This window comes from Dermacentor albipictus, chromosome 6 (assembly GCF_038994185.2).
Source record: "Dermacentor albipictus isolate Rhodes 1998 colony chromosome 6, USDA_Dalb.pri_finalv2, whole genome shotgun sequence".
Taxonomy (NCBI): domain Eukaryota; kingdom Metazoa; phylum Arthropoda; class Arachnida; order Ixodida; family Ixodidae; genus Dermacentor; species Dermacentor albipictus.
This window is the reverse complement of record NC_091826.1, coordinates 59,376,350-59,402,080: the sequence shown is the minus strand read 5'-3', so window position 1 is coordinate 59,402,080 and position 25,731 is coordinate 59,376,350. Positions and strand designations below refer to the sequence as shown.

At 45.5% G+C, this 25,731-nt stretch overlaps 1 protein-coding gene across 3 annotated transcripts; it reads right to left on the bottom strand.

Moving 5' to 3' along the window:
• Positions 1-440: 440 nt before the first annotated feature.
• Positions 441-25,731, bottom strand: LOC139061093 (uncharacterized). 3 transcript variants are annotated; one of them, XM_070540614.1, is made up of 10 exons: positions 25,608-25,731; positions 22,269-22,351; positions 15,910-15,955; positions 14,943-15,025; positions 13,573-13,662; positions 10,035-10,064; positions 8,298-8,330; positions 2,328-2,390; positions 1,977-2,027; positions 441-646 (listed from the first exon to the last, which is right to left on the bottom strand). In XM_070540614.1, exons 2-10 carry the CDS (start codon positions 22,320-22,322, stop codon positions 593-595), a joined length of 504 nt encoding a protein of 167 aa, XP_070396715.1. In that variant the 5' UTR covers positions 22,323-22,351; positions 25,608-25,731; the 3' UTR covers positions 441-592. The 3 variants fall into 3 exon arrangements, with proteins under 3 accessions (XP_070396715.1, XP_070396716.1, XP_070396717.1); XM_070540615.1 differs by lacking the exon at positions 1,977-2,027; XM_070540616.1 differs by lacking the exons at positions 441-646; positions 1,977-2,027; positions 2,328-2,390 and adding an exon at positions 6,221-6,642.

Sequence of the window (25,731 nt, the reverse complement as noted above, 5' to 3'; positions counted from 1 at the left end):
GGTGCCACGGTAACTAATTGAAGTTTCACGTGCCCTATTCGAACACGTAGGCTTCTATCCCATCTAAAGCCCCCTATTTTACCAGAGGGTTCAATAGGGCTGGTTGGTTCATCTTTAAAATAAAAACAAAACCAGCTGAACACAGGACGAGCGAGTAAAGGGCACAGGACATGTGTGTTTATTGTGCTCTTTACCTATCCTTGTCCTGTGCTCCTTACTCGCTTGTCCTGTGTTGCGCTGTTCCTGTTTTTATCCCTCTATATTGTCGCACACTTTCAATTTCCTTTCTTCCACAAGTCGCCATTTCAGTAAAAACTAGTAATCAAACCAATCTTTTCCTTGATGTGGTTGTCAGTTTCTTTCACGTGAGTGTGACTTGTGAAAACGTGCCTACTTCGCTCCCCTTCTCGTTCCTTACATACCATTCCCAAAAACAGAAGTTGAAAGGAAAGCCATCAAAGGCAATTTAATTTAGAGTACAATGATGTCATGCAAAGTACAATGCTGTACTAACAGCTACATTGAGAGGCACAACTCGTGTGCCGCTGGCCTGTGGCACTCTCGCAGGCGTGTTCTTTCACCGCAGTGCCTACTATGATGGCCCCATCGTGTCGGAGAAGATGCTTATTCGGTAGATGACGAAGGCCTGCACAAACAAACGCCGGTATTATTGTTATTCAAACCAGATGCTGCAAATCTGGCACAGGAAAACGCTTCACTTTATTTGTCTGTCTTTTTTTAAGCTTTCGCACTGCTACAAATGCTCATGAGCAAATTATGTTCAACTATTGCGCCCAGGGCAAAACCCAGCTTATCGATTCATTTAGAAGCCCGAAACGTTGCTGCGCTGATTTTATAAAATTAATTAAAAGTGAAACATATCCGCCAGCAGGAACCAATGTTTCGACAAGTGGACTTGTCCTCTTCAAGAAGACTAGTCCACTTGTCAAAACGTTGGCTCCTGCTTTCCCCTTGTTCTCGTTTTTAACTCATCGTCTTTGTATTTTCATCTCCCGCCTTCCTACCCCCCTTTTCCCTGGATCTCAATTGCTAGGTAATTTTCATAAAGAATAGCATTTCATGGCCCCGCTGCCCACTTCTACTTCATCGTGGCTGTCTGTAAAACGAGCAAACGAGCTAAAGCATTTTATCTGCACTACAACAATGTAGATTCTGCACGTACAGATTTCCTCATTTCTAAAAGTAGCGCGAAAGCACTACCAATGGTCCTGCGTCGTTCTGAAGGCAACAGCGCAGCAGACGACGCTTGCACTGGAGAATGCCGTCTGCTCCATACGGGTAACTCTGCCACTATGACTGATTATGGACGTTGTAAGGCGCTAAAATACACTACGGTCAGTGCTCACGTGGCATCGTTAAACATGTCGAATGGAGAACATGTTGGGATGTTTCACTCTTGTTCACTCAATACCGTTTACACGAGCAACGTCTTTCAGGCTGTCCCATTATAACCACCATGCTAAAAAAAGAAACAGACTCTTCACGGAAACCTTCGAAGGAAATTAATTTTTCGTTTGCAGCACTATGAGGTATAAATTAGGCTAAGACACATTTACTCTATTATTTGTTAATTAGGGCATGGTAAATTCAGATGCTTCACTTCACTAAAGCAATAAAATCTCTGCGCTGTCATGGAAACAGCTCTTGAAAGAATATAAGCGAATAAATAATCGGGCAAATCGGCTTGCGATTTCCCTTTGTCTTTACTGGAAAACAAGAATAACGCTTGTTCGAAAATGCACCGATGTGAGATTTAGGTAGCTTGAAGGAAGACGAATCGAATGATGAAATCTAGCTCAAGAGCAAGAAAAACTAATGTACACTACCTCAGTTAGTGTTCTATATTGTTGGTGAACATGGAATCCAGCGCAATATGTCAAGCTGTCAACCACAGGGCTAGCATTACTTCGCTGCTGTCATGCCCGACTGGTGCCGTAGCTCGAACGAGTGCTTACGTCAGTTATTATCTGAACGATCAGTTGTCCCATCCTCGCACCTAACTTGTTCTGCGGAAAACAAAGGATGGTACGACACTCTTCCTATGTGCAAAACGCGGTTACGATCTGTCATCAAAAACCTCCTAAATCATTATTTATATATAAACTGTTGTATGCACAATTTATGCGAAAAAAACTCATACCTTAAATAATAATTATTTAATCAATTGTTAAACATTTAAACAATTAATTTATTAAAACACAATTACATCGCTATGATATTCAGTCGCTCTCGTGATCACAGATTCGGTTGCCGGATGAAACCGCCGTCTGGAAGACGGTGGTTTCGACCAACACCTGTACACTTACTTCATTCAGCCAAGCCTTGATTTGCCCTTCGTCCGCTTTTGCCGCAAGCTTCGTTAGAATAATCTGAAAAGCATAAGCCCAAAACACATGCGCGCATTACTTCCACGATATGCGTTTACTTCTCAAAAACGTGTTTACGAACTTAGCACTCAGGCCACAATGGCCTTACTAAAATTTAATGACAGCAGTTGATGATTGCAACCATCAATTATCAAAATAATGTCACTCGCTATGTTTTCAGAAAACAAATGCAAATTTGCCTCAGTTTAAGCCTCACCTCAAATGAGGGTTTCATGAACAACGCGACCACGAGGCCACCTGGTCTCTTGCGCCGTCTCCACTGTATACGACAGAGCGCTGCCTTCGTGATCAGTTTCCTGTGCCAGCACGGAGGTGCGATATGCACTGAGCCATAAGCAATTCGTATTTACAGAGCGTAGCTTTTAACAGCAGGTTCCTTCGGCGAACGTGGGCTGCGTCAGCATAACCCAGCGAACGAGCGCCGCGAAGAATAAAAGTGAACGCCGAGTGGAGCGCGAAATGAAAGAAAGCCGACAGCGATGAGAGGAGGAGGAAAGCGCAGGGGGAAAGCGCAGCAGCGGAACCATGATGCGGAAAGCGGAGGAGGACGGATGAGGAGAGGGTCTGCGCATGCGCTGAGTTGCCGGCGACTACGGCCTGCGCAGCTGCGTGAGAGAGCTCATCCGGGCTTCCGTGGGAGGGGGAGAGAGGAGGGGGGGGGGGGGGCGGGTGCCATGAGGTGACGTGGGCGACGCTCGTCCACAGCGTCAGCTGCAGAGGTCAGTCCGCGGTACCAGAGTGTGTGATGGGGACCGCTGCTGCTGCAAGGGGCGATGGCGAGCGGCTAAGAGTAAGCTTCTATGTGACTCTTCCTTGGGTGCTGTCACCGCTGACACTGGTGGCTAGATTTTCCCGCGACCAAGGACCGCTCTCGTCGCTGGCGGAACGAAAGCGTGAGAATAAAAAAAAAACATAGTGACCAGCGATGATGGAAACGAGATGGCGCCATAGTAGCGCGCGTCGTCTGCATGGAAACAAAGCGCTGCATGAGTGGAGCTCTGCCTGCGGCAACTGCTGTGAATCGCACCCACGCCTCACCCACGCGCTACCTCTCGAGATCTGCCGATTAGCGAACGTGCCGCATGAAATAGATCGTGCGTGCGAGCCCATATATTGCGAAATGAAAACACGTACAGAGTTGGACTCAAAGTTTGCATTAGCGATCATCGTAATCGTTGGTGAGCTTTCTTCTTGGCAAACCGGGGAAGTAAGTGTGAAAAGCACTAGAACGAATGTTCAGGATTATAAATCGCGACTTTTTTCACATTTCATCGAATACTTTCTTCCGTACTACTTGGTTCATACTTGAATCATAAACGAGCTGCGCAAGATGGACACTAAAAGTGAGAGCAGAGGGCATAGTGCAGACTACCAGCATTATTTCGTGAAACGGCAGAAAGCCTATATATGAGCAACCTAATCACATGTGGCAGCCTTAGGCTCCGAAATTAGACAATCAGATTGCAACTACCAACATGAAATGTGCGCACTCTGTTTCACGCGCTAAAAACATTTATACAACAGGGAAAATCTCATCCATAAAGCCATTTTCGAAACAGGTCAACAGCAAAACAGCGAAAAATCCATCAGAAATAACGCGTAAGCAGTAATACATAAAACGTTAACAGACATTTTTTGACAAAACGCGTATGCGAAGTTAATACTTGATTCCAATAAGAACAGAAAAGCAGATGATGAAAAAATGGCTGTGGCTTAGCTAAGGTTAAGCCCAGGATGCGAAGCATACTAGCCTTTATTTTAGTTGTTGAACCACTGTTTAACCTGGTGAACTGCTGTTGCTTGGCTATATTTGGTTCGGCTAGACGAAGAAACAACTCATGCATTACTCTGCTTCGCCTTCAAGAGTGGAACACGACAGCGTTCCCGTCGACCCGCCAAGGGGTGGAAGACAATGGGCTACGGCGCAGCGACTACGCGCCCCGCATTGGACGCGGTGAGCGTCGAGCAACGCAGCGTTCGGCGCGGCAACGAAATGTGCGCCTGAGCAAGCGACGCACGCCTGAGCCTTAGAAACAGTTCGTTTCTAAGGCAACACCGCATTCACTAGAGGCGCTTTTGTACCGCTTTGAACCATCGTACTCGTGGCTCAGTGGTAGCGTTTCCGTTTCACACTCCGGAGACCTTGGTTCGATTCCCACCCAGCCCATCTTGCAAAGAGTTGAGCCAAAGCCACCTAGAAAATCAGTCTCTGTAGCACGCCGCAACCTTCGCTTCTCATTCCAACGAGCAGCTCTGTCTCCAGGAGGCATCTCACCTCGTGAGTGTCTAGCAGAGGCAAGCGCAGCTGTTTATATACCGCCGCGACGCCGCGAGCGACGGCGTGAGTTGGAGCCCCGTTTCTCCTCTGTCGTGACATCACGGTGTCAGGTGGTATTGAAGGCGACACCGCCGCGCCTGAGGAGCTGGGTTGAGCTCTCGTAATATGCTTCGCATAAAGAATGGCCGGGGCTTAGCTAAGGTTAAGCCCAGGATACGAAGCATACTAGCCTTTATTTTAACGCGACAGCGTTAAGGAGCTCGTGTCGCAGAAAAGCCGGTGTCGTCGGCGTCGGCTCAGGCGTGCGGCGCTTGCTCAGGCGCACATTTCGTTGTCGCGCTGAACGCTGCGTTGTTCGACGCTCACCGCGTCCGATGTGACGGGCTGCGGCGCGAGTTGGAGCCCCGTTTCTCCTCCGTCGTGATCACGGTGTCACGTGGTATTGAAGGCGACACCGCCGCGCCTGAGGAGCTGGGTTGAGCTCTCGAGCGACGGCGCGAGTTGGAGCACCGTTTCTCTTCGGTCGTGACGTCACGGTGCCACGTGGTATTGAAGGCGACACCGCCGCGCGAGGAGCTGGGTTGAGCTCTAGTAATATGCTTCGCAGAAAAGTTTGGAAGGCGCTTAAGCTTCGCCGTTAAGCGTGGAAAGCGATAACAGTCAAAGATCGTGACTGCTTGTCACGCTTTCCGGCAACTGTAGCTTATGTAACCGTAATGTCTAACGTGGAATGCTGGCAGTGGACGTTACACATGACGGTGACTTTTCTAGTGGAAACACGTGCTCTTGCGTCGGCCGCGGATGCGCTGAGGCGAGCGCCATCTGGATGGTGCTGCAAGGAACCAGCCGCTCCACTCTATGAATGATGCAAACGCTGGAAAAGGGAGTTATGAGTTTCGGCGTAACAAATTTAAGCTTTCTCGTATATTCAAATTACTAGGCGACGCTATCATGCCTGCAGGTTGTATGCAAGTCGTACTTTAGAATTTTTCTAACGAATTTTATTTCGAAGCATTCAATTTGTTCGGTAACGCGTTTGAGGCACATGGAGGGCCCACGTGGCTGGGTATGCGTGGGTCGGGGTAATGTTAGCTCACAAGATGGTCGATGCGTGCGCCGACGCTGGATTGTGTGCGACATCGCGCGATTAACGATATCGCGTTCATACTGTGAGCAAAGGAATGCAAAATATTTTACAACTCACATATGGCCATCGAGGAAAGCAACTTCCTTGTCCGAGGGTAAAATAGAAGGCGTGCTTCCCCATGTTGCCGGATGAAGAAAGCTTCAATATTCTCCATTTTTGTCTTATCATGTGCTTGTCCCATGATGCTGATTTGATCGACCTCTAAAGGCTGATTAAAGCTGTATAAAGGTTTTATGTCATTTCATGAAATACGGTTGACAGTGTGCGCTCCGTCCTGTCCGCCTTTTCTTTTCTTGTGCATCTTGACCAACACGTTTATATTTCAATAAAATTGAATCACTTGGAGACGTTTAGTATTTTCTTTGCATAAAACTTTTATGAAAACACAGACACACTTGTCGCCTCGCATATGTCTGCGTGTGTATACGCATAGGCTTAGAAAAACATAAAGGAATTTCTGCGAAAATCTATTCTAAATAACAGTACCGAAAGCATGGCGTTGCCAGAACGCAAACAAGTCTAGGACAAGAACGCCACATAACCGTCGTTCTTCACGTTCTGCTTCGTCCACGTATCACACGTCTTGACCTTCCGTTACATTAATCTCGAGGAACATGCTCAAAATTAATCATTTTTAACTCTTTGGTGAATGTTTCAGCTTTCCGCACCACCTTTCATTCGTCAAATGCACAAATCTCGTGAATATCGCACGCTTCAAAAATCTAGCAACACGAAGGAGAAGGGGGAGGGAAGGAAAGAGGCAAGAAGAAAGCAGGGAGGTTAACCAGAGTCACGTCCGGTTGGCTACCCTACACCGGGGGAACGGGAAAGGGGGAAACAAAGACAACAGGGAGAGAGAGGAGGGAAGGAAAGAAGGAAAAAGAAGAAAACGAAGGAGAAAAATGAAATAGCACCCATGAGACAGCCCAAAACACACGCACAAATTTCGCTTGACAGCAAACAGCCTACTGGTAAGCCGAACAATACCGCGTCGCATTTTCACAGAGCCACAGTAATGTAGCATACATCTTCGCCCAACAATTGTGTAAAAGGCACTGCGTATTGTGTAGCTGTTATCACACGGGGAGCTCGTACAGCATTGTGCAATCCTGTGTCCTTCTTAAAACAGTGTTTACCGTGCACTACGCAATGCGAAGATCATGCACCAGCAAGCGCAAATATCCACGATATAAAGGGAACTACTACGCTGGTACACGCACGCACAGGTCAATCGAATATGGCGCTTCAGCAGCAACAAGGGAACAACAATAGGCAATGCAGTTATTAGTACAAAATTTGTCTTTCTGGCTTTCAGCGGTCTTTTGGCATTGTAAATTAGCAAGTTTTGGCAAACAAGGGCGTGATGCGTGAAAAACAACATCCCCAATGGTTACGCTTGTATGCCTGCACATATTCCTTTACCATGACTTGAAAACTACGGCTGCCTGGACACTGAGCAATATGAAACACAGAAAACAATCCGCAAGAATGACTCATAACTTTAGTCGGTGGACGAGCACACAAGATTCTCGGCAGTGTCCTTTTTAAAAAATACCGATGACATTCCCAAATAAAAAACAAACTACACGCACAAAGAATGCAGACATCTATGATTTGCTATCCATCGTCCCTGTATGAGTTGAAAGACAGCAGCGCCACATTTTCCTCTAGGAACATTTCTTTGAAACACTATGAACACACGGGGGCTTGTAAAACTCTGCACAAACCCACATATCGTTGTGCGTGATTACGAGCGCAGATGGGTAAATTATTATTCATTTTCATTTATTAAAATCAGGACCGTGCTTAGCGTAACAATGATAACGTTTCTCGAAGTTCACCGTCCTGGTGGATCTGGACTCCAGGATTCTGAATATTACTATTACGCTTAGCTTTTGTAAAAAAAAAAAAATAAGAAATCAATCTGAACTGAATTAGGTTACCGTAGACGTTGCGAAATTTGTTGCATTATTGGCCGTCGATGCATTCTAATGGACGCATGCAGGGTTTTCACACGTAATTGGAGCTTAAGTTTGGGTTTACCAATGAAAAGGCCTTGCATGTGGTAAGAATAAGACGCCTTGAATAAGAGAAGTCCACTTTGCGAAAAATTGGTTGCCAATTTTACCTCGTTGTCTCTTTTCTCATCGTCTTGAATTTCCATCTCCCGCCTTCCCCGTGTCTTCCCTAGGCAAGAATAGGCAGACTCGGTATACCTTAAATGCGTATGGTCATGGTACCGCCGATACGTGCCTATCAGTGTTCTTATGTTTAACTTTTCTCCTTTGATTGCAAACGTAGGCTTGAGATTAGACTCGTCTTCCTGCACAATTACAAACATGACGCAATCCTCATTACATGTGCGGTGTCAAAGTTGTCATTTTTTACATATAAGTCGCCATAATCCAATACGAATGTGCTGCTTTCTCCCAAAAAAAAAACGTTTTTAAGAAAACTCACTTACGTCGAAAACGTAGGTGCCAATGGACTTGCGGGCCTGCAAAGTTTGAATGAAAAACAGTGCAAGGCAAGCACAGATAATTATATTTTGGTGCATGGTTTTCTGCAAAACAATAACCTCAATCTTCCCGTTTGCAAATATAGGTTGAAAGCTGAAATTGTTTTTAGGCACCTGCTTAGTAAATTTGAGTTAAGAAATAGATAGACAGACAGAAATAATAGGTCAACAACCACTGTGCGCTCATATAGACCTTTTCATCGGGTGAGGAGGATAGACCGCGGGTAGAGCCTTTCCTCCTCTCTGGCTTGGGCGATCCGGCGCGGCGCTGCTTGAAAGTATTCCTGCCACGTGCTGCGGAACGATTTCGATATGTTTTATATCATACTTTGTGAAATTTACGCCATTTCCGTTCATATAAGGTCGTCAGGAAAGCCTTTCAGTGTATCGGTAACTACAGTAGGTGGATATACGTGTTGGGGGCGCAGAAATGTGACGCGCTTTATCAGCCGCAGTGTGTGTACGTTTTGGAACCATATATTTTGCTTATACCGGTTTTATTTCAACAAATAAAACCGGTGTCTCTATCAATAGCATTAAATGATTATCCAGCTCATTGTCCTATCGCTTGGCGTAGGGAGTAAAACAAAGCATAAGAGCGCATGCTCGTGCACGGCCAACCTAAGGCAACGACGAAACATCTAAGCGGCAGGTGCTATCAAAAATTTGTGATGCACCGGCATCGTTCTCGCGCATTTCAAGTGTAGTAGGCTTGAAATTACTACATGTCTACGCTAGCCTTCCTGCATAAGGACGATGGCGCTCGTCAACACAGCGATCATTGTGGTTGGTCCACCGGCACGATACAAATGTAAGCTGTGCGTTTCGGCATTCGCTTCGGCATTGCCTTTTTGGCCCATATACAGCCATATTATATGAGAGGGATCGCATAAAAACAATGCAATGGCTATTTTTGACGGCAAAATTTCCGTAATACGTGAGAGTGCGTCGTAGAGAAAGGAACGAACACAACCGAAAAGAAGTTAGGTTTTCATCCTCTTTCTCGAAAAAGCAAGAGAAAACGGTTTAACGCCGCAATACGACCTCGCATTGTCAGGCCGCACAACATTCATAGATATATAACCGCCGATGCAGTATGCTTGGACCATGCGGTATTTAGAACATAGATATCTGTAATCCAGCACCTACAACTGCTTAGGACGCTCCCGCAGTTCGAAAACAGTCCCTTTGCTGGACAAGCTTAATTCAGACTGTATGGTATGCTGCTATTACTTGCCGAAACTATTTTATTCATGGGCGGAAACCTCATCCATCGAACCAAGTAGTCACACAATGTAACCTGCAGCGAACAAACAGTTTGAACACTTGTCAAAGTATAACATCTCCTATAGTAGCAGAACGGTACCCACGCTGTTACGATCGTCGCCTAAACCGCAGCTTAGAAATAGATGAAAATACTGCAATAAGGTCACATTAGTGAATGAAACATTCAGAAATAGACAGTTGATATCCGAGGCTGACTGTAGGCTCAAATATGCGCGCACACATCGCGCTACATGTTCCGTTCAACACAACGCCAGCAGTATCTCCGGCCATGACGCCTTAAACCATATATAGGTCCCATATGTCTACACTACTGCACTGTAGGTTGCATACGAATCCCTTCCTCATCAGATTTATCGTCGGACAGATCGTCATCCCTTTCACGTTGAACATACTTACACCTTTGGCATCCGAGCCGAACTTGAAGTACTGGAACAAAAAAAAAATCGCATTCCAACTTGATGTGCATAGTGCACCGACGAACTTTTGTGTGCCATTCCTATTTCCATAACTATTTATACGTAAAAAACAGAAATGCTTTTGCAATGCGTGAAACTGTTGCACAGTTAATGAGTATATTTTTGAAGTTGTATGCGCAATCGTACACGCCCCACAGCACCGCGAACTTCACGGTGTGCAGCTTATCATTACAAATATCAAACAATGCTTGTTATGTTCAGAGTTGTAGTCATTGGCCTGAACGATTTCGTTGGTACAGTGTACTTGAATACAAAACTAAAAAGGCAAAATTTCGTGCTAAGCAGGAGCTTTGCCTTGAGAGCTCATATATCCGTTTCTCTGCCGCTGACGAGTGGTCGTCACGAACAAAAATGCCTGACACAGCAAACCCAAGACGACTATATTCGTCAAATTGCGGCCAGTTGCAGTATGTGACACTAGATGGCCACCCTTGTGCACGTTGGGCCACTGTGTCTCGCCTTTCTCCTCATTTCCGCCTGCGCTGATACCTGTGCTGGAAACATGGCTACCTTTCAGCCACATGAGAAATAAAAGTGTGATGCAAAATTAAGTATTCTGACGGCTCCTCGTCAGAAGAAAGCTTTGTCGAGATTTCTTCGCAAAGGGAAAGTTATGCGCTCTCCTTTCAGGACTGGTACGACGGCGATTCTGCGGATGGACCAGGGATTCTCGCAGCCACTTCTGAGCTATTCCCCAACTTAGTAACTATGCTTTTGGCGCTGCGAGAAATTAAGCACCATTCATTCACATCTCTTTTGCGCCGTTTGGTTTCTCTTCACTTCGCATTCTATTTTCCATAGTTGTCGAGCCCTACAGGACGCTGTGCCGTAGGAGGTCAGCGGAGCAGCGTCATGCAGAAAAGCCTTCTTCAAGCTTTAGTTTTCCGAAAAAACAGCGACCTCAATTAATTGACAGAATGTTGCCGCTTTGTTCAGCAAAAAGAAAAAAGAAAGCTCTATAAGCTCAGTGAAAAATAATCCTGATAAATTTTGTACGTTCCTCGTCATGGTGACACCAGTCAATGAACCCTCATGGTGACACCAGCTGGGTGTGCGAAGATAGTCTCAGCGTTCCAGAAACTTTCTGTTTTCAGTGCATAAAAGACCGTTTTCTTAGAAAATTTAACTCGAACGACAGAGCATTTTCACCCCAAGTTAGACAGTGCATTTTTTAAAACCAGTGCCACCCAGATAATTCGTTCCAAGTCGTTATGCCTTGCAATTCACTAGTTACAATTCATAAATAGCGATATGTGCTGCATATTATTTCGTAAAAAATTTAGTTGACGAAATTCGGCTATTTAGTCAACTAAATAATTGCTTGCTTGAGGACGTAATGCTCGCCTTATTGAGTAATTTACTTCAAAAGTTAAAATTGAGATATCTGTCACCATTATTTTTTGTAAGGCTAAAACCCACTCTATTTAAAAATTTCATCAACTTGAGCGATCTAGTTAGTTACGCTCACAAATTACTGCGAAATTCATGGCAGCAGTTGCTCAGTAACACATATACGCGATAGTGAAACAATTGCGCGAGTGCTATAAATTATTTCTTCCAATTTTTTCTCTTGAGACAACCTACAAGGCGGAGCATAGATAATGACGATATATCTGTCAAATTACAATGTTCCGGATATCGCGCTTTCTTTTCATAAATTGCGATTGTTCGCCAAATCATTGAAAAAATTTCTATTTATTTTCATGACAGACGTAACAACACTGAGGCAGTAACAGTCTGACAAGCAGAGTCGACCTTAATGCCGTTAGCATTGCAGCAATGTAGCGATACACCCTATTCCGAAACTGTTCCAAGTAATCATGACATGGCCGTGCCAACAAAGGACGTCACCTCACGAATCAGCGGCACGAACAATTTTTCCATTCCCTCTGTTATAAGCGCAGTTACATGTAGTTATGACGAGAATCACCGTATGTATCTCTCCCTCCTTGTGTGTCTACTAGCCCACTGATAGCTACTAGACCATTGAAAGGCCCCGGCCAAAAGTTGTTGGACTCGTCCGCTTAGAGGGCTCGTCGCAGCGGCCCCTGGCGGCTGCGGCGCGCCACGGTACGTCATTACGCAGCACGCTACGCTTATCTCGGAGGCCACGAAAAGCAGAGGCATCTATGCGCCACTACAGCACGTACTATACTGTCAACAGCAAAAGTTTGCGGGATGTGCGACCGCGTGGCAAAGCGACCCTCCTCCCCTTCCAGCGGTGAACCCCTGATGTCGAGACCGGCCCTTGCACGCATGCGCGCCCCTCCGATACTGCAAGCGTGCATGTTTCCGCGCTTCCTCTTTGCGCGCCGGCGATATGCCAACGTAGCCGCGAGGTAGCCCACTTGCGATATCCGACGTGGCGGCTTCGACGGGCATAACTTCGTTGAGTAGACAACGGAAATAAATTGTCCATTTTTGTCTTGCCGGTCTCCTTCTATATAGCACGTCTTGTGCCACGTTCTTCTGCGGCAGAATGCACCGTTCGTAAAAAGAAGTAAACGACTAAAATTGGCCACGAGAAGGTGCAGCCCAGAAAAAGAAAAATGACATGTTGCGTTCCCCACCGGGCCGGCCCAATGCGTCGGCGCTCGTGACTCGACAAAAGGCGGCCGCAAGTTCCTGCTTCAAAGCACGTTTCACACAGTTTCGCCCGTCGAAGCCGCGACAGCGCATATCGCAAGAGGGCTACCTCGCTGCTACATTCGTATATCGAAGGCGCGCAAGGCGGGAGCGCGGAAATATGCACGCTTGCAGTCTGGGAGGGAAGCGCATGCGTTTAGGCGTCGGTCTCGACACCAGGGGTCACCGCTAGAAGGGGAGGAGGGTCGCTTTGCCACGCGCTCGCACATCCGCAAACTTTTGCTGTTGACTGTACACCTCCAATGCAAAGCTGAAGTATCTTAGGACATTTTTTTTACATTGTAGACGAGCATTTTTCCTTATTTACCTACAAACAAGCCATTATAGTAATATTGAAAATGTTATCGCTGTCCTGAAATAAGGCAATAAATGTTGGTGGGCTTCGCTGTTTCCGATGTCGCTTCACGATGACATTCCACAGGCGGAACTAAGAGGTTTTTGACAAGATATTTTATATTCTCTGCCGAGGGCAGTGAAATTATATTTGGCTCTCGTGTTCACAACAGGCCCTTCTACAGACCAGCACTGTATTTTTAGTAATTTTGAAAAATGATTGAGCCCCCTGGAAATACACTCCATTTTATTCATTTTGAAGACTATTTATAATGGAGCCAACGGGAAAGGTTGCCAAGTTTTATTTATGAAGCCATAACCACCATATTGCACATAGTGAACTGAGTGAGCATTCCAAACAGTAAACACTTCAAAGTGTACTGATGGCATTCCTTCATAAAGCCCACCGACATTCCTTCGAGAGGGCAAGGGACGGTGGTATATAGCGAAAGCTTTCTTTGGCATAGTGTATAACTCACCAAAAAGGAGACGTAGAACAAAGCGACGATGAGGAGCAACACTCGTATTTTCGCAAGACATAAGAATGTGTCCACCAGCTTCTTGTTGCCCTGTATGGAAAATTCAAAAACTGATTTGAACCATTTGTTCAGCACATGATGGAAAATGACCGCACCATGACTTTGCAGCGTATTACTGGAATCAAACCCCACTATGTTGATACACCTTTCAAGAATGGCTCACAAGACATGGCTAGAAAAGCGGTAAACCACACTGCTCGCACTTATTCAACATGGAAAGTTGCATGAAAAACAAAAGTGCCGCCATGAAATGTGGCATGAATGACACGAACAGTAGAAAGGAATGTAAATTGTCACAAATGTGAAATGACCGGAAAGCTTACAGTCCACACCATAGATCTTCCTTATTGAAGATTGTATAGCGACATATTCTGGCTGCTTGACTGCATAAACCCAAGCACTCTTTTAACCCCTCACTTTGAAACGCACTCAGGCGGCAAATACAAATACCTTAAATGCAGTAGCGGAATTTTCTATGGCGGCTTTGCATAAGCACCACTTAACGCCTGAAAAGTGCGATAGTCTCAACTTCATGCGAAAGGTCGCCACAAATTCGCTTCAAAGTTTGTACAGCCACACGCAGTTTCGGGTGTAATCAGTTTGTTTGCGAGCTCCAAACCACTTCTGAACGGTGGCACGTACACGCACACTTTCCGCAGAGAGCTGTGCACATGGTTCCAGTGTCCAGATTCGTCCTGCTTAGCTATCACATCCAGATTTAAAGGTCTTGATTCGTCATGCATGCAATAACAAAATAGCACTAGAGATGAGCAGCTGCTCCGCACCAATCCATTCGGGCTGCACGAAAAGGCACACACACTTAAAGAGACAGCCTCTTCGTGTGTACACCCCCATTTAGCCGCGTTCTATTCTCGCAATTCGCTTGGTGCAAACTTCATAGGACAACTGCTTAGTTTCAAAGCACACTAAAGAGAAACAATATATCAAGTTTGGGTGCTGAAGTTTTTATTTTTTTTCGTACTTGGGGTGCCACAGCGCAGTTAAACTTTTTCGAACTCATTAAATTTCGCGCTCATAACTTTTGGTCTAACAATGTGTTCTATCTAAACGGACAAAAAAAAAATTTGCTTCACCAAACGCCGTCTATATTTATGGCATAACGGTGCCAGGAAGCCTCTTTACACGGCTAGGGTAGCAATTATGTTGTTCTTTCCAAAAATATTTAATAATTCAGTTCTACTCTATCTTTGTCCAGCGTGTCCTCATTTGAAGACTCGCTGGGCGCAGCGACAGAGAAACGTAATACGTGCACTTTCGAAATCACACAAAAGTGCCGAAAAAGTTCTTACACTCACGGCGCCCACGAGCAGGATCAAGGCAATAATCACAGACACAACTGCCAAAATTGCACTTGTGATCGTCCCAGCGTTGTCTGCAAGGAAATAATAAAAGTACGTGCAAGAGTACCAGTGCCTCTGTTCGTTTCTTAGGCAGTGAGATTGCTACGCGAATGGCAGCAGTCCGCTGAAAATAATGATGCTGATCAATACAACAAAAACAAAACTGAGTCGCTGATATGAGCAACAACATTGAATCGAGCTAATGGCTGCTCACGTGTTTACCGTTATGCAGCTATTTGGAATGCTCCTGTGATTTAGGGCTTGTAGTAAAAAGCACCGAATCTGCGAAAATTTTTAAGCCAAGGCTAAATGGATGCGAAATATAACGTTCCCAGCATTGTGTCGTTTTACATCCTTTAAACCACAAATAGTCACGTCAATCTACACAAATCACCCTAAAAATCCGTTTACAACTGTGGATACGATGACGTCAAGCACGTGGAATTTCTCCACATTTAGGGATGGGAGTACACATTGAAATGTACAGGACGAATAGCGGTCTTCCGACTGACATGTAGCCAAAGGTAGCTGCGTGAGTCGAATTTTTAAAGTTTCGTTTTATTCAACAGACCTCCGAGATTCCTTCTGCTCTGGATTCTTTTGCGCCGACAGCGAATCTCATTGCCTGTTGGTGTTCTAGGTGTAGTACTTAAAGCTTATATAACCTCCTGACTTTATTTTGCTCCTTTGCTCCTTTGAGATGCACACGCTAGCATAGTCGGCTACAGTTCGGCCTGCTGTCGCGTCTAAAATATATACAGAAACCCGAGCGCTATTGATAGGGTTTGTATTTATATATAAATATATATATATATATATATATATATATATATATATATATATATATATATATATATATATATATATATATATATATATATATATATATAGATATCAGTAACACTCCATGACTTACCTAAACCCATCTGCCACTCAACCATAAAATTCCCAAGGTGGACTAGCTGCAAAAAGAAAGTAAGCATTCCTAATTTTAGCAGCTAGACTGAGAGACGCACACAGAAAATAACCTTATGGAATTCTACAATATTCCTTTGAAACTCCGTGCTCGTTCATGGACTTTATTAATTTGCAACTGCATTCTTGGTAGTGAATGGTATGGTAGGATTGCGACAACATTTTTTTTTACTATTTCGGTTAGGCGCCTGAAGTAAAACTTGTACTTGTGTAGAAAAACAGATCAACCCTTCATAATCTATATCACTAAAACAAGTTTTCTTTGCATTGTACGAAAGAAACAAAGGACAATATCACGTCGTGGGTTGCCATGTTTGCGCAGACGCTTGGAGTTTGATGTCATTTCGAGGAATGCAAAACACACTGCATTGTTGACCTTCGTCTTCTTTGACGACACAACAGCCTATGTCAATTGAGTATTTGTTTTTTCAAGCCTGGTGGCAATCATACAACTAAAGTGTTTTCGTACATAAGAAATTCAACGGCGTAAAATACATGCGGACAAAGAACGCATGCAACAAGATGGCTGCCTGCCCTAGTGCACCCGAAGCCTGTGTGGTCAATCTGCGTCCAACTTTCGCCGCTAATTTCCATGTGCATGACAAACCAACTCACTCAAACTGAAAATCCACTTTCATGAACTTTCGCAGGCCCCTGAGTTCACGTTCGCTGTTGACATATTACGTAATCAATAAAAAATTATTTCGAAAAGCAGTGTAGCCACACTGGAAGAATATAATATGCGGGAGGTGTCAGAAGGATGCAGTTAGAAACACATGAATAATCACGATGACCAGGCATTTAGTTTAAAAAAAAGGATTTTACTATTGGCCTACCGTTTGAAGTGGATTAGGGAGTCGGGGTATATCTTCGACTAGAGAGGCTGCATCATAGAGCAGTGTCTACAAAGGCATGAAATGAATAATTCCCTGGCGAAAGCAAAGAGAGAGTTATGGTCCCCGCGATGGTTCTATATACAAAACATTCAACGAAATTCCTCCTTGCAGTCGGCGATCATTTCCTGCAGAATGTTTGGGTTGCGTGCCATATCCCGGGTTTTCAATTCCCAAACTAGATGGTGTTGAGCTTAAGTGTCGCGGTCTCTCTGTAGTCGGGACAAGTGCCAAAGAGATACCCGATGCCTGCTCAGCAAACGGACCTCAATACACGCCTCTGAATGCGCCCCAGGCATGTCGTGGTCGCTCAGAAGTGCTCTATCCGAGCATGCTTAAGCATCTTCTGTATCCCATTCTCACTTTTCAATCAGATATTGTCCCTGGCAACGTCATACTTTCTCTCTGCCGGGCAAGATATGGATAACGCTGCTGATAGACGCCAGCGCCACTTTCCAATGATTTCATTAGACGGCATCCATTATGCTGTATCAGTGCTATTTTAGGAAATTTTCCACAGATCCAGGTGGTGTAGCGGTTCGGCAGAAAGGCGCCCCACGTTCAGTCTTCCTTTGTTTGTGCATTTTGTATTAAATCTTTCTACAATTCTTTTACGGTTTCACAAGAATATACCCAGAATTCCTAGGAACTTCAACTTTTTTCAAAGTAGCATGTGAGAAGTAAATCATATGGCCCTTGATAATGTAGAATCTGAAGTGAACCTACCATTCACACTCTTTTAGCGTTTCTTTATATTAAAAAATGGCGATTAGAAAGGTACTCAATGAGCACTTCGTCCCTGACCTAGGCAATTGCTTTAGACGTGGTTTTCTTCTATTTGCGGCATTGGTATACACTACGACTACTAGTTCTTGGTAGTCCTATATATGTTTCCTTATTTCTAGTGTCCACATTTTTTATAGGTAGTGCCTCGAGTCCGTACAAAACATTTTGTGCAATAAAACCAGTTTTGATACTGTTTTGATCTTTGCCAACTCGGTGCTTAGCACTCACAACGCGACGAAGCCATCTTTCGGAGTCTATTGACCGGCTGGAGTCAGTGCTACGGTGGTTCTATGCGTTTTTGAGGCCATCTGCGCAACGATGTCTCTTGCTTTGCGGTATTTGCTACAACTTTTCCTTGCTCTGCATGCGTGTCTACGGCAAGCTTATGCGCCGCTGAGCCAATGCAGCGCTTTCTCTTCGTCTCTGAGAGGCGAGGGAAGTTTTATTTTTCTTGGCGGAAGGAAGGAGATCGAATGCAGCAAGTATTTCGAAAGCTTCTTTCCTACTGACTAATTGCAGGTGATTAAGGCTGTCACATCGGTCAGAAACAAAACAGCACAATTACGGGACAGTGTAGCGGAAAGGAAGAAGATGAGGTGCTGAGTTAGGACAGAGCATCATATGGCCACCTGGACCAGAATGTTTTTGCATCACATCCCTCGCCTTTTGAGACAGTGGCTATTTTTTTCTAGGACAAAAGCTGATATATACGTATTGGTGTTTTCGCAGTATGTATTTGGGAGCATAGTGCTAGTGCGTGCGTGTGCGTTCATCTGCTGCGGTTACGCCTGCTATATATGGGCCTCAGTAGAGCTCAGCGGTGCTTTAATATATCCGGTGTTTTATAAAACATATTACTTGAGAGATTTACAACACTTGGGATTTCTAGCAGAGACGTACGAAAGACAACAGCGACGTAGATGGTATTAGATGGATTTGAAAACTGTAATCCAAGCTTCAATTCCCGAAATTTTGGCGTCCCCTCAGGCAGCACAGTAGACAAAAGTGTGAGAAACAGGATACGGCGTCGTCCTTCATGTCTTTCTATGCCCCGCGTTTCTGTTTTACTCTGCGTTTTGTCCACATAATCATCTAGGTTGTATGAATCAGTCACGGCTCAATCCTAAGAGCCATACTGGGTGAGCACCGATTTTAATCCATGCCACATGCCAAGTGGGATACAAGCAACGCCCTGCTCCACACATATACATCTTGTGAAGTTCACCAAGGCATTGGTCGGGGCAAGTTTGTCTTTCATACTGGCGACCTCGATATCAACTGAACTACAGGGAGAAAAGATAACACACGGTGCCATGTGTTGTCGTTTCTACATCTTTCCAGTATCATGTGAAGTCCATGCAATGCCTCATTCATGTGCTGTACATGCACTACGTGACAGAAAGAAGAAAGTTTTGTTGAGAGACTCCGGCAAGGGCCGTCTTCTTTTTTTTCTTCGGATGTTACATAGGCCCTCCTGTGTCGCGGAGGAATACCGTGGTTAGCCTTCAACGCGGTGAATGTGCGCCAAAGGCGCGGGGATACACCCAGGTAAGTAGTGGCTCAACCATCCAGCTGGAGGGCGCGGAAGAAGGAATGTGATGAGGGGCGAGAATATAGGCAAGGGGACCGAAAGTGCTTGCTCGTGGGCTATCCTAGTACGTTTGGATGATGCTCGTAGGCTGCCGACAGACTTGGAGTGTAGGATGACATGCTCTGTGTTCGGTTCGGCAAATTATATCCTCATTTACCAATGTCTACGTCTGTCCCTGTCCAATAAGAGTGCCATGTGCGAGTGTGAACGAAACTGGCGATGGAGGAAAAAGTCTGCGGGCATTCACAGGCCTCTGTGAGCCGAGCGCTATGTTGGTTGCGGTGCTCGCCGCTAATTGCTCTTAGAGAATATGTTGCTGGCCATGTGATCGTATTGTCCGGTGTAAAGGGGCCGCTATGAAAGGCCTTCTCATTTGCCTACAGGCCCTGATGGCCAGCGAGCCATTCCGGTAGTAGCTGGTCTTGCAGATGGGACAATGCATGGTCAGATACTTCGTTAAGCGCGAAGGCCCGAAGCTCGCTCTAACCATCGATCCTGACGCTGATGTCGACAGGGTGTTCATATAGACAAACAGCATCTGATATAGCCCAAGTTTCGGCTTTCGTTGCTGATATCACCACGATCCAATGCTTTTTCGATGTTGATAGAGGCTTGACAACTGCCGTTTTTGTAGTCTCCAGTGTGTCAGCGGCGTCCACGTAAGACAGGTCATAGGCTGGGGTGGATAGCTGTCTGGCTCTGGCCTTGCTTCTTCAGTGATTCCGCTTGAGTCCATGCTCCGAGGAAGGGGAAGTATTTCAATGACAGCTACCGACTCTAAAGGTGGCGGCACGTCTTGGCTCCAATGGAGGCAAGTACGGAGTCGTATCTAAACAGTTCCCACGATTTTCTGGCGCAGGATGGACGCTATTAGCCCGATCTCTTGAGTCTCGTGATGTGCTTGCATTTTCTCTTCTAGAATGTTATGGCCGCATTCCGCACTCCACCGGTAGAACGTAGAAGGGTATTCCCATTTTGAAACAAGAAAGACTCAGCGCCCGTTCTTTCGCCTTCTGGGTTCCTAAACGCCAATTCTCTGCCTCTCCCAGTGCTTCCGAACGCGCCGCATGGCATATTCTCAATATTTCATCATTGTGATGGCGTCTGTCGCATCTCCTACATGCAAAATCGCATGTGCCGCCAGTTTCCTTTTTTTCACGTCCTTGTGTTATAACGCTACCTAATGAGGGTGGGATTTCTCACACCTACTCACCCAACTTCCTGCACTTTTGCCTATGGGCTGCTTCTTCATATACAACACGAAAAACCCAAAGTGAATCGGCTGTTTTCCTCACCTACGAGTAATGGTACCTATTCCAACTGCAATTAAGCAAATGTGCCACAAGCTGTGTTGTCCTTGGCACGTTGAGAAAGAAGACTCGTACTGCGACTACGACATAGCCTGTGTTTCTGGCTAACATTGCAGTGCCTCTAACAGTGTTAATGGTCTTGATGATAAACCTCGTTATATTTGTTCTAAAACCTGGGATAACCCCTGCCCATTCTTGGAGCTTAGAACTCAGACGCTTTCCACCAGATCTTGAAACTGCATGACCGCCGGCGCAAGCGGTCAATCTCGGCCCACGGCTGCAGCCCCTGTCATTTACGCCGCTGTGCCCGGTCAGAAAAATCCTGCCACTTTCGGCTGGACCGGGGTAGACAATGTGACAGACTGGCTCTCTTCGTATGCACCTCGTTGTACGATAAATGTGAGCCTATACAACCTGACCCCGACGCATTCCCGCGCCGTTTCCTTCCAACTAACCTTACAGTATGCTCTTCTGTACACGCACAAAGTGGCTATGCCTGTTCTTCATCCATCTCTTTCTTTAGCTGCCGACGCTTTGTCTTCTTGCGCTTTCAAATACACTGCTCAGAAACAAATTCAAGCCAAAGCGATCTAACGGACCTATGCACCTAGCTAGTGCCAATGACCCCTCGTCCTTCTTTCGCTCTGTGAGCAGGCTCTAGCTGATAATCGATCGAGCCTCAGCACTGGCCGCACATAAACAGGACGTTGATATTCGCCTGGCTGGTTCCCACTGCGCCTCCCGATCTTTGCTTTCTTTCGCGACTTGCACCAGCTGGAATTCCACCTATTTACGAAATCGATACGCGTACTGGATATGTAACTCTGAAGGCCGTGAACTTCTTGTGAATGCTTCCGCGTCAGAAGATTTTAGATACGCTGCACTTCTCGTTCCGTCCGCAATAGAGTGCTTCCCTGCCCGTTTCAGATAGAAGCCGCGATCTTGTGCTTAACTGCAAAAGGTTAGAGGCATTCACTTCCTTCTGCGAGTAATGTGGCGAGATTCAGTGCTGCTTCGACGATAGTAGCAGGGAAATCGACGCCGCCTATTGTCACATAAACCTAAACAGGTAGCTCAGGAAAGGTTTATAGAATATTTACGTGCGATTTTTATGCACAATTCATGGACAGCATCTACCCTTGTTGTCATACTGTCCTTTTTGTTTGTTGTGTACATACCATCCACAGTCAACCCGTTTGAAATCCCTGAATAATAGATTGAAAGAGAAACGCTGAATATTTTATTGGGTGTAAGCCCCGAATATTCAAGGTATAACGGCGCCACCTCTTCAACGAGTACAAAAAAAAAACAAGGAACACAGACAATGAAAAGCGTTGCCTTTAAACTGGTACTCTTTATCCTCCTCGTTTAAGAAGTCGCGCTTTTATACATCGCATCATGCAGGACCAACATTTGACGTTACTGAGGCCCGAAGACGTCACCTGAGCCGAGCAGCAAGGCCACTCGTATATAAACGCGCACAGTTTACGAGACGTATACAGACTTCCTAAGGTATGATTCGTGACTTTCATTACTGGGTCCGAACTTCCATTAGTTTTGAACCAGTCATTTGCACTTATGTTTTGTCTCTGCGTGTTTCTTCAAGCTGGTCCAAGTGCAAATGCGTTGTCACCATGGGGGTCTTTCATTGCGCTCTAGCCCGCAGTCCTTCCTAACAAGAGGTTACGCATGCTTACAGCACGAGTTGAATGCGACTTACGAGGCAAACGACGGCCAGCACGGTCACGGAGAACGCAGTGTCGCACAGGCACATTTTTTCGCCAGTACTCTGAAGCTTGATCCCTGAAATAAAGAACGAAAGAAAACCCCAACGACTCCCTCTGTTCTTGCCTCACTCACTGCAACAGCAGTAAGAAAAAAATATATATATATATACATACATACATATATATATATATATATATATATATATATATATATATATATATATATATATATATATATATATATATATATATATATATATGTATATATATATAAATATATGTATATATATATCGCAGCTACAATGCAACTCGTCCATTCACCTTTGGGTCGAAGCTTTGTTGAAGCACTATATAGATACTTAAATACTATCCAGGGAGTAAAACGCTTGCTTGGGCTAGTTGGTTCATGCTTGAATTAGTAAAGGCAAGGCACAAAAGACCAGGACTCAAGAAGAATACAAACGACAGGACCGGCCCACTCAGGCTTGAGTATTTTGCATACGCACCCAGCGTGCCCAGAAGATAGTTCCAAGACGCCGTAGACCGACTGAACAGGTGCCTTTGGAAGTACAGCCAATCTTCGGCATCTTGGAACCATCTTCTGGGCACGTCAGGCGCGTATGCAAAATATTCAAGTCCGAGTGGCACCGGTCCTGTCGTTTGTGTTCTTCTTGAATCCTGGTCTTCTGCGCCTTGCCTTTACTACTTGTCCAGGGAGAAATGTTGCTTGCAAATGTTCCTTTTCGTTCGGAAAAGCACTGAGGACCAGTTCACAATTTCTCCTGTTACAGATTTTTGTGTCATTTGGCTTCTCGAGAACTAGCACGTTACAGTTCCTCTTCTGCACAGTGTTCTGCAGCACAGCAATTGCCTGAGTAAATGTCAAAACGCCTAGATGCTGAGATCCCACTAAGTGACCCACGTTAACCGTGCGACCACGGATTAGATTAACTGAAGGATTGACCTAGTTTTTTTTACACCAGCTGCGGGACCGGCCTGCTGTTTATTTTACCAAGCGCTAGATCAACCTACCTCGCTGTTACACTCTCCAGTAACGGCGCCCTCCTCTAGCGAGTAACTAACCAAGCAAACGCCTCAAACCACGTGGAGGAATTCACAGAAAGCCATCCTTTAATCAATACCTTGATGCGCTTGAAGGCGTAAGACCTGAGGGGAATTCATAGAAAGCCTTGCTTTTAGAAAGGACACTATGCGTGTGAACGTGTACAATTATTGTGGTAAGATTACTTAGGTATTCTGCTGTTTCATTTCGTAATGCCGTACAAAACAAACACTGTGACTGTCACACCTGTATCGTTGTGACAGACTAGAATATGCGCAAATTCATCAAATACTATTCAGAAAAGCTATTCAGCAGTCATCAAAATCCAGGAGGATGTTTAAGCAGCAGTAATTGACCGTGTCAAGTTGAATGAACAAAGACACCCAAGAGCGCGTACCAGATTCTCGGTCACATCTTGTGGCTTGTGCAATAAACACATGGACGAGAAGTAAAGGCATGGGGCGCGATCGGAGACATTTTGTTCGATACGCGTTCTGTTCAGTTGCTGCAACGTCACAAAGTTGCAGTATGCAAAATTTGTGACAGCGGGGCGGAGAGAGCAGCCAATCAGGATGCGGTGACCTCCCCGGAAGTTTACCTCCGTCGTTTGTCGTCTGCTTGCAAACAGTATACTACAAAGCCAAATGTTTCTCGTCTTCCAATTGAATGAAATCTTTATCTGAAAAAAAATGTATTTTTTTTCTTCTCAAGCCCAAACACGTTTTCAAATAGTAGTACGTGTGGCTACTACAACTCATAGTTATTAGGTTCTTTGTGTCGTACCTTGGTGGTATCGCGCACAGCGAGAAGGAAAAAGAAAAAAAAAAACGACGGGAAGAGTGGCGCACTTTTCAAGAGGCAGTGACAACATCCCAGTGGCTCGCTGGCACCGATGATGTTGTCACTTTCTCTGTACAACCAACGAATTATTTGTTTCGAGAAACAAAAACGACGCCGGAATTCACTTTCTGCCATTTCTTCAAACGCGTTTCGCACCGCCACCCGCTCTCCTCCGTCCTCTCGAAACGCCAGCGCAACAACTAAAGTTTCCAACGGAAGCGCCATTTTCTAGAAATAAACTATGGATTGGATTCAAACGTGCCATTCCGCAGCCGGAAAGGCCGCCTGTTGGATCCAATCCAATCCACCAGACGCGCCATGCGAAGCCGTATGATCGCTCCAAACTTCTCAACTCCCGTCGCGTTCGGACGAAATGCTCGGTGGGCGGATGATTGAAAGGAGCGTGTCGTCGTTTTGACGTCACCAAAAACGGGATGGCGCCCCGCGGCTGGCGACGTCGGCGCGGAGTAGGCCAATCGCGCGCGCCGGTAACCCAACGAACGCACCGAACAACCATCTCCGATCGCACCCATGGAAGACACATTTCCTTCTCGTGCGTGCGGTTATTGCGTAACTCAAAGTATGAATTGTTAGCAACTCGCAAAGCTTTTACTTCTGCTGCTTTGTCGGTCACATAGAGTGCCCGCTCTTTTTTAACATATCACTACCTAATCTATGAACTACTTCTCTCTTCTCCATTGATAGTCGGGGGAGCTGTGGCGAAAGGAGGGAGGGGGGGGCGTTAAGCTATATAAAGGTGTCTATAAAAGCGAGTCCTTCCCAAAGACACGTCGCTTTGTTGAAGCAAGGTGTTATTAATTATGTTGGTTGGTCGCTAGCGCATCCACTACAGGGCTAAGCGCCGTGCACGATATACGACTAGAGTTGGAGAAAGATGAGAAAGATGCTCGCCATTTGATAGTGGCTGTGTGCTGACAGAAGCTCAAATAATTTCTTTGCGTGTACACCAGCCAGTGGATCACCTAAGAAAGGAGCATCTCTGGCTGGCGCCAACGCTTCAGCACTGATGATCTCTGCTAGCCTCTCTTGCTCCGTGAAGCTCTTACCCTACAATGTCCCTAAAATCAGCCAGAAGTATCAGCGCACAGAAGATTACGCCTTCCCATTAAAGGGAAGCTGAAAGCTTTTCCAGAAAAAATGAGTGAAGGGCCGTACGTCGTGGTTTTTAACCCTCTGCATTCGAATATCGCATCGAAATTTTCAGCGTTTCAAGATACAGAGCACAAAGATACCGTTGCCGATGTTCAATCGCCTTTTGCGCACGCCACCATGGGAGGTATGTAGATTTTCAAACGGCTTAGAGCGGACTCCTTCTTTCACGTTCAATGAAATCCTGACTGTAATCGCTCGCCCTGGACGAGACTCGCGTAACATAATCAGAGGAGGAAATAACCGCATGTCTACTCACCGGTAATGGCAGAAGTAGTAGTAGAACCTTCCTGACTGGTGCACCGCACTTCAACCGCCTTCGGTCGTTGTCTTCGTCCGCACGAGCTTCACGTGAGCTCCCCACAACGGTGTTGTTGTTGTTG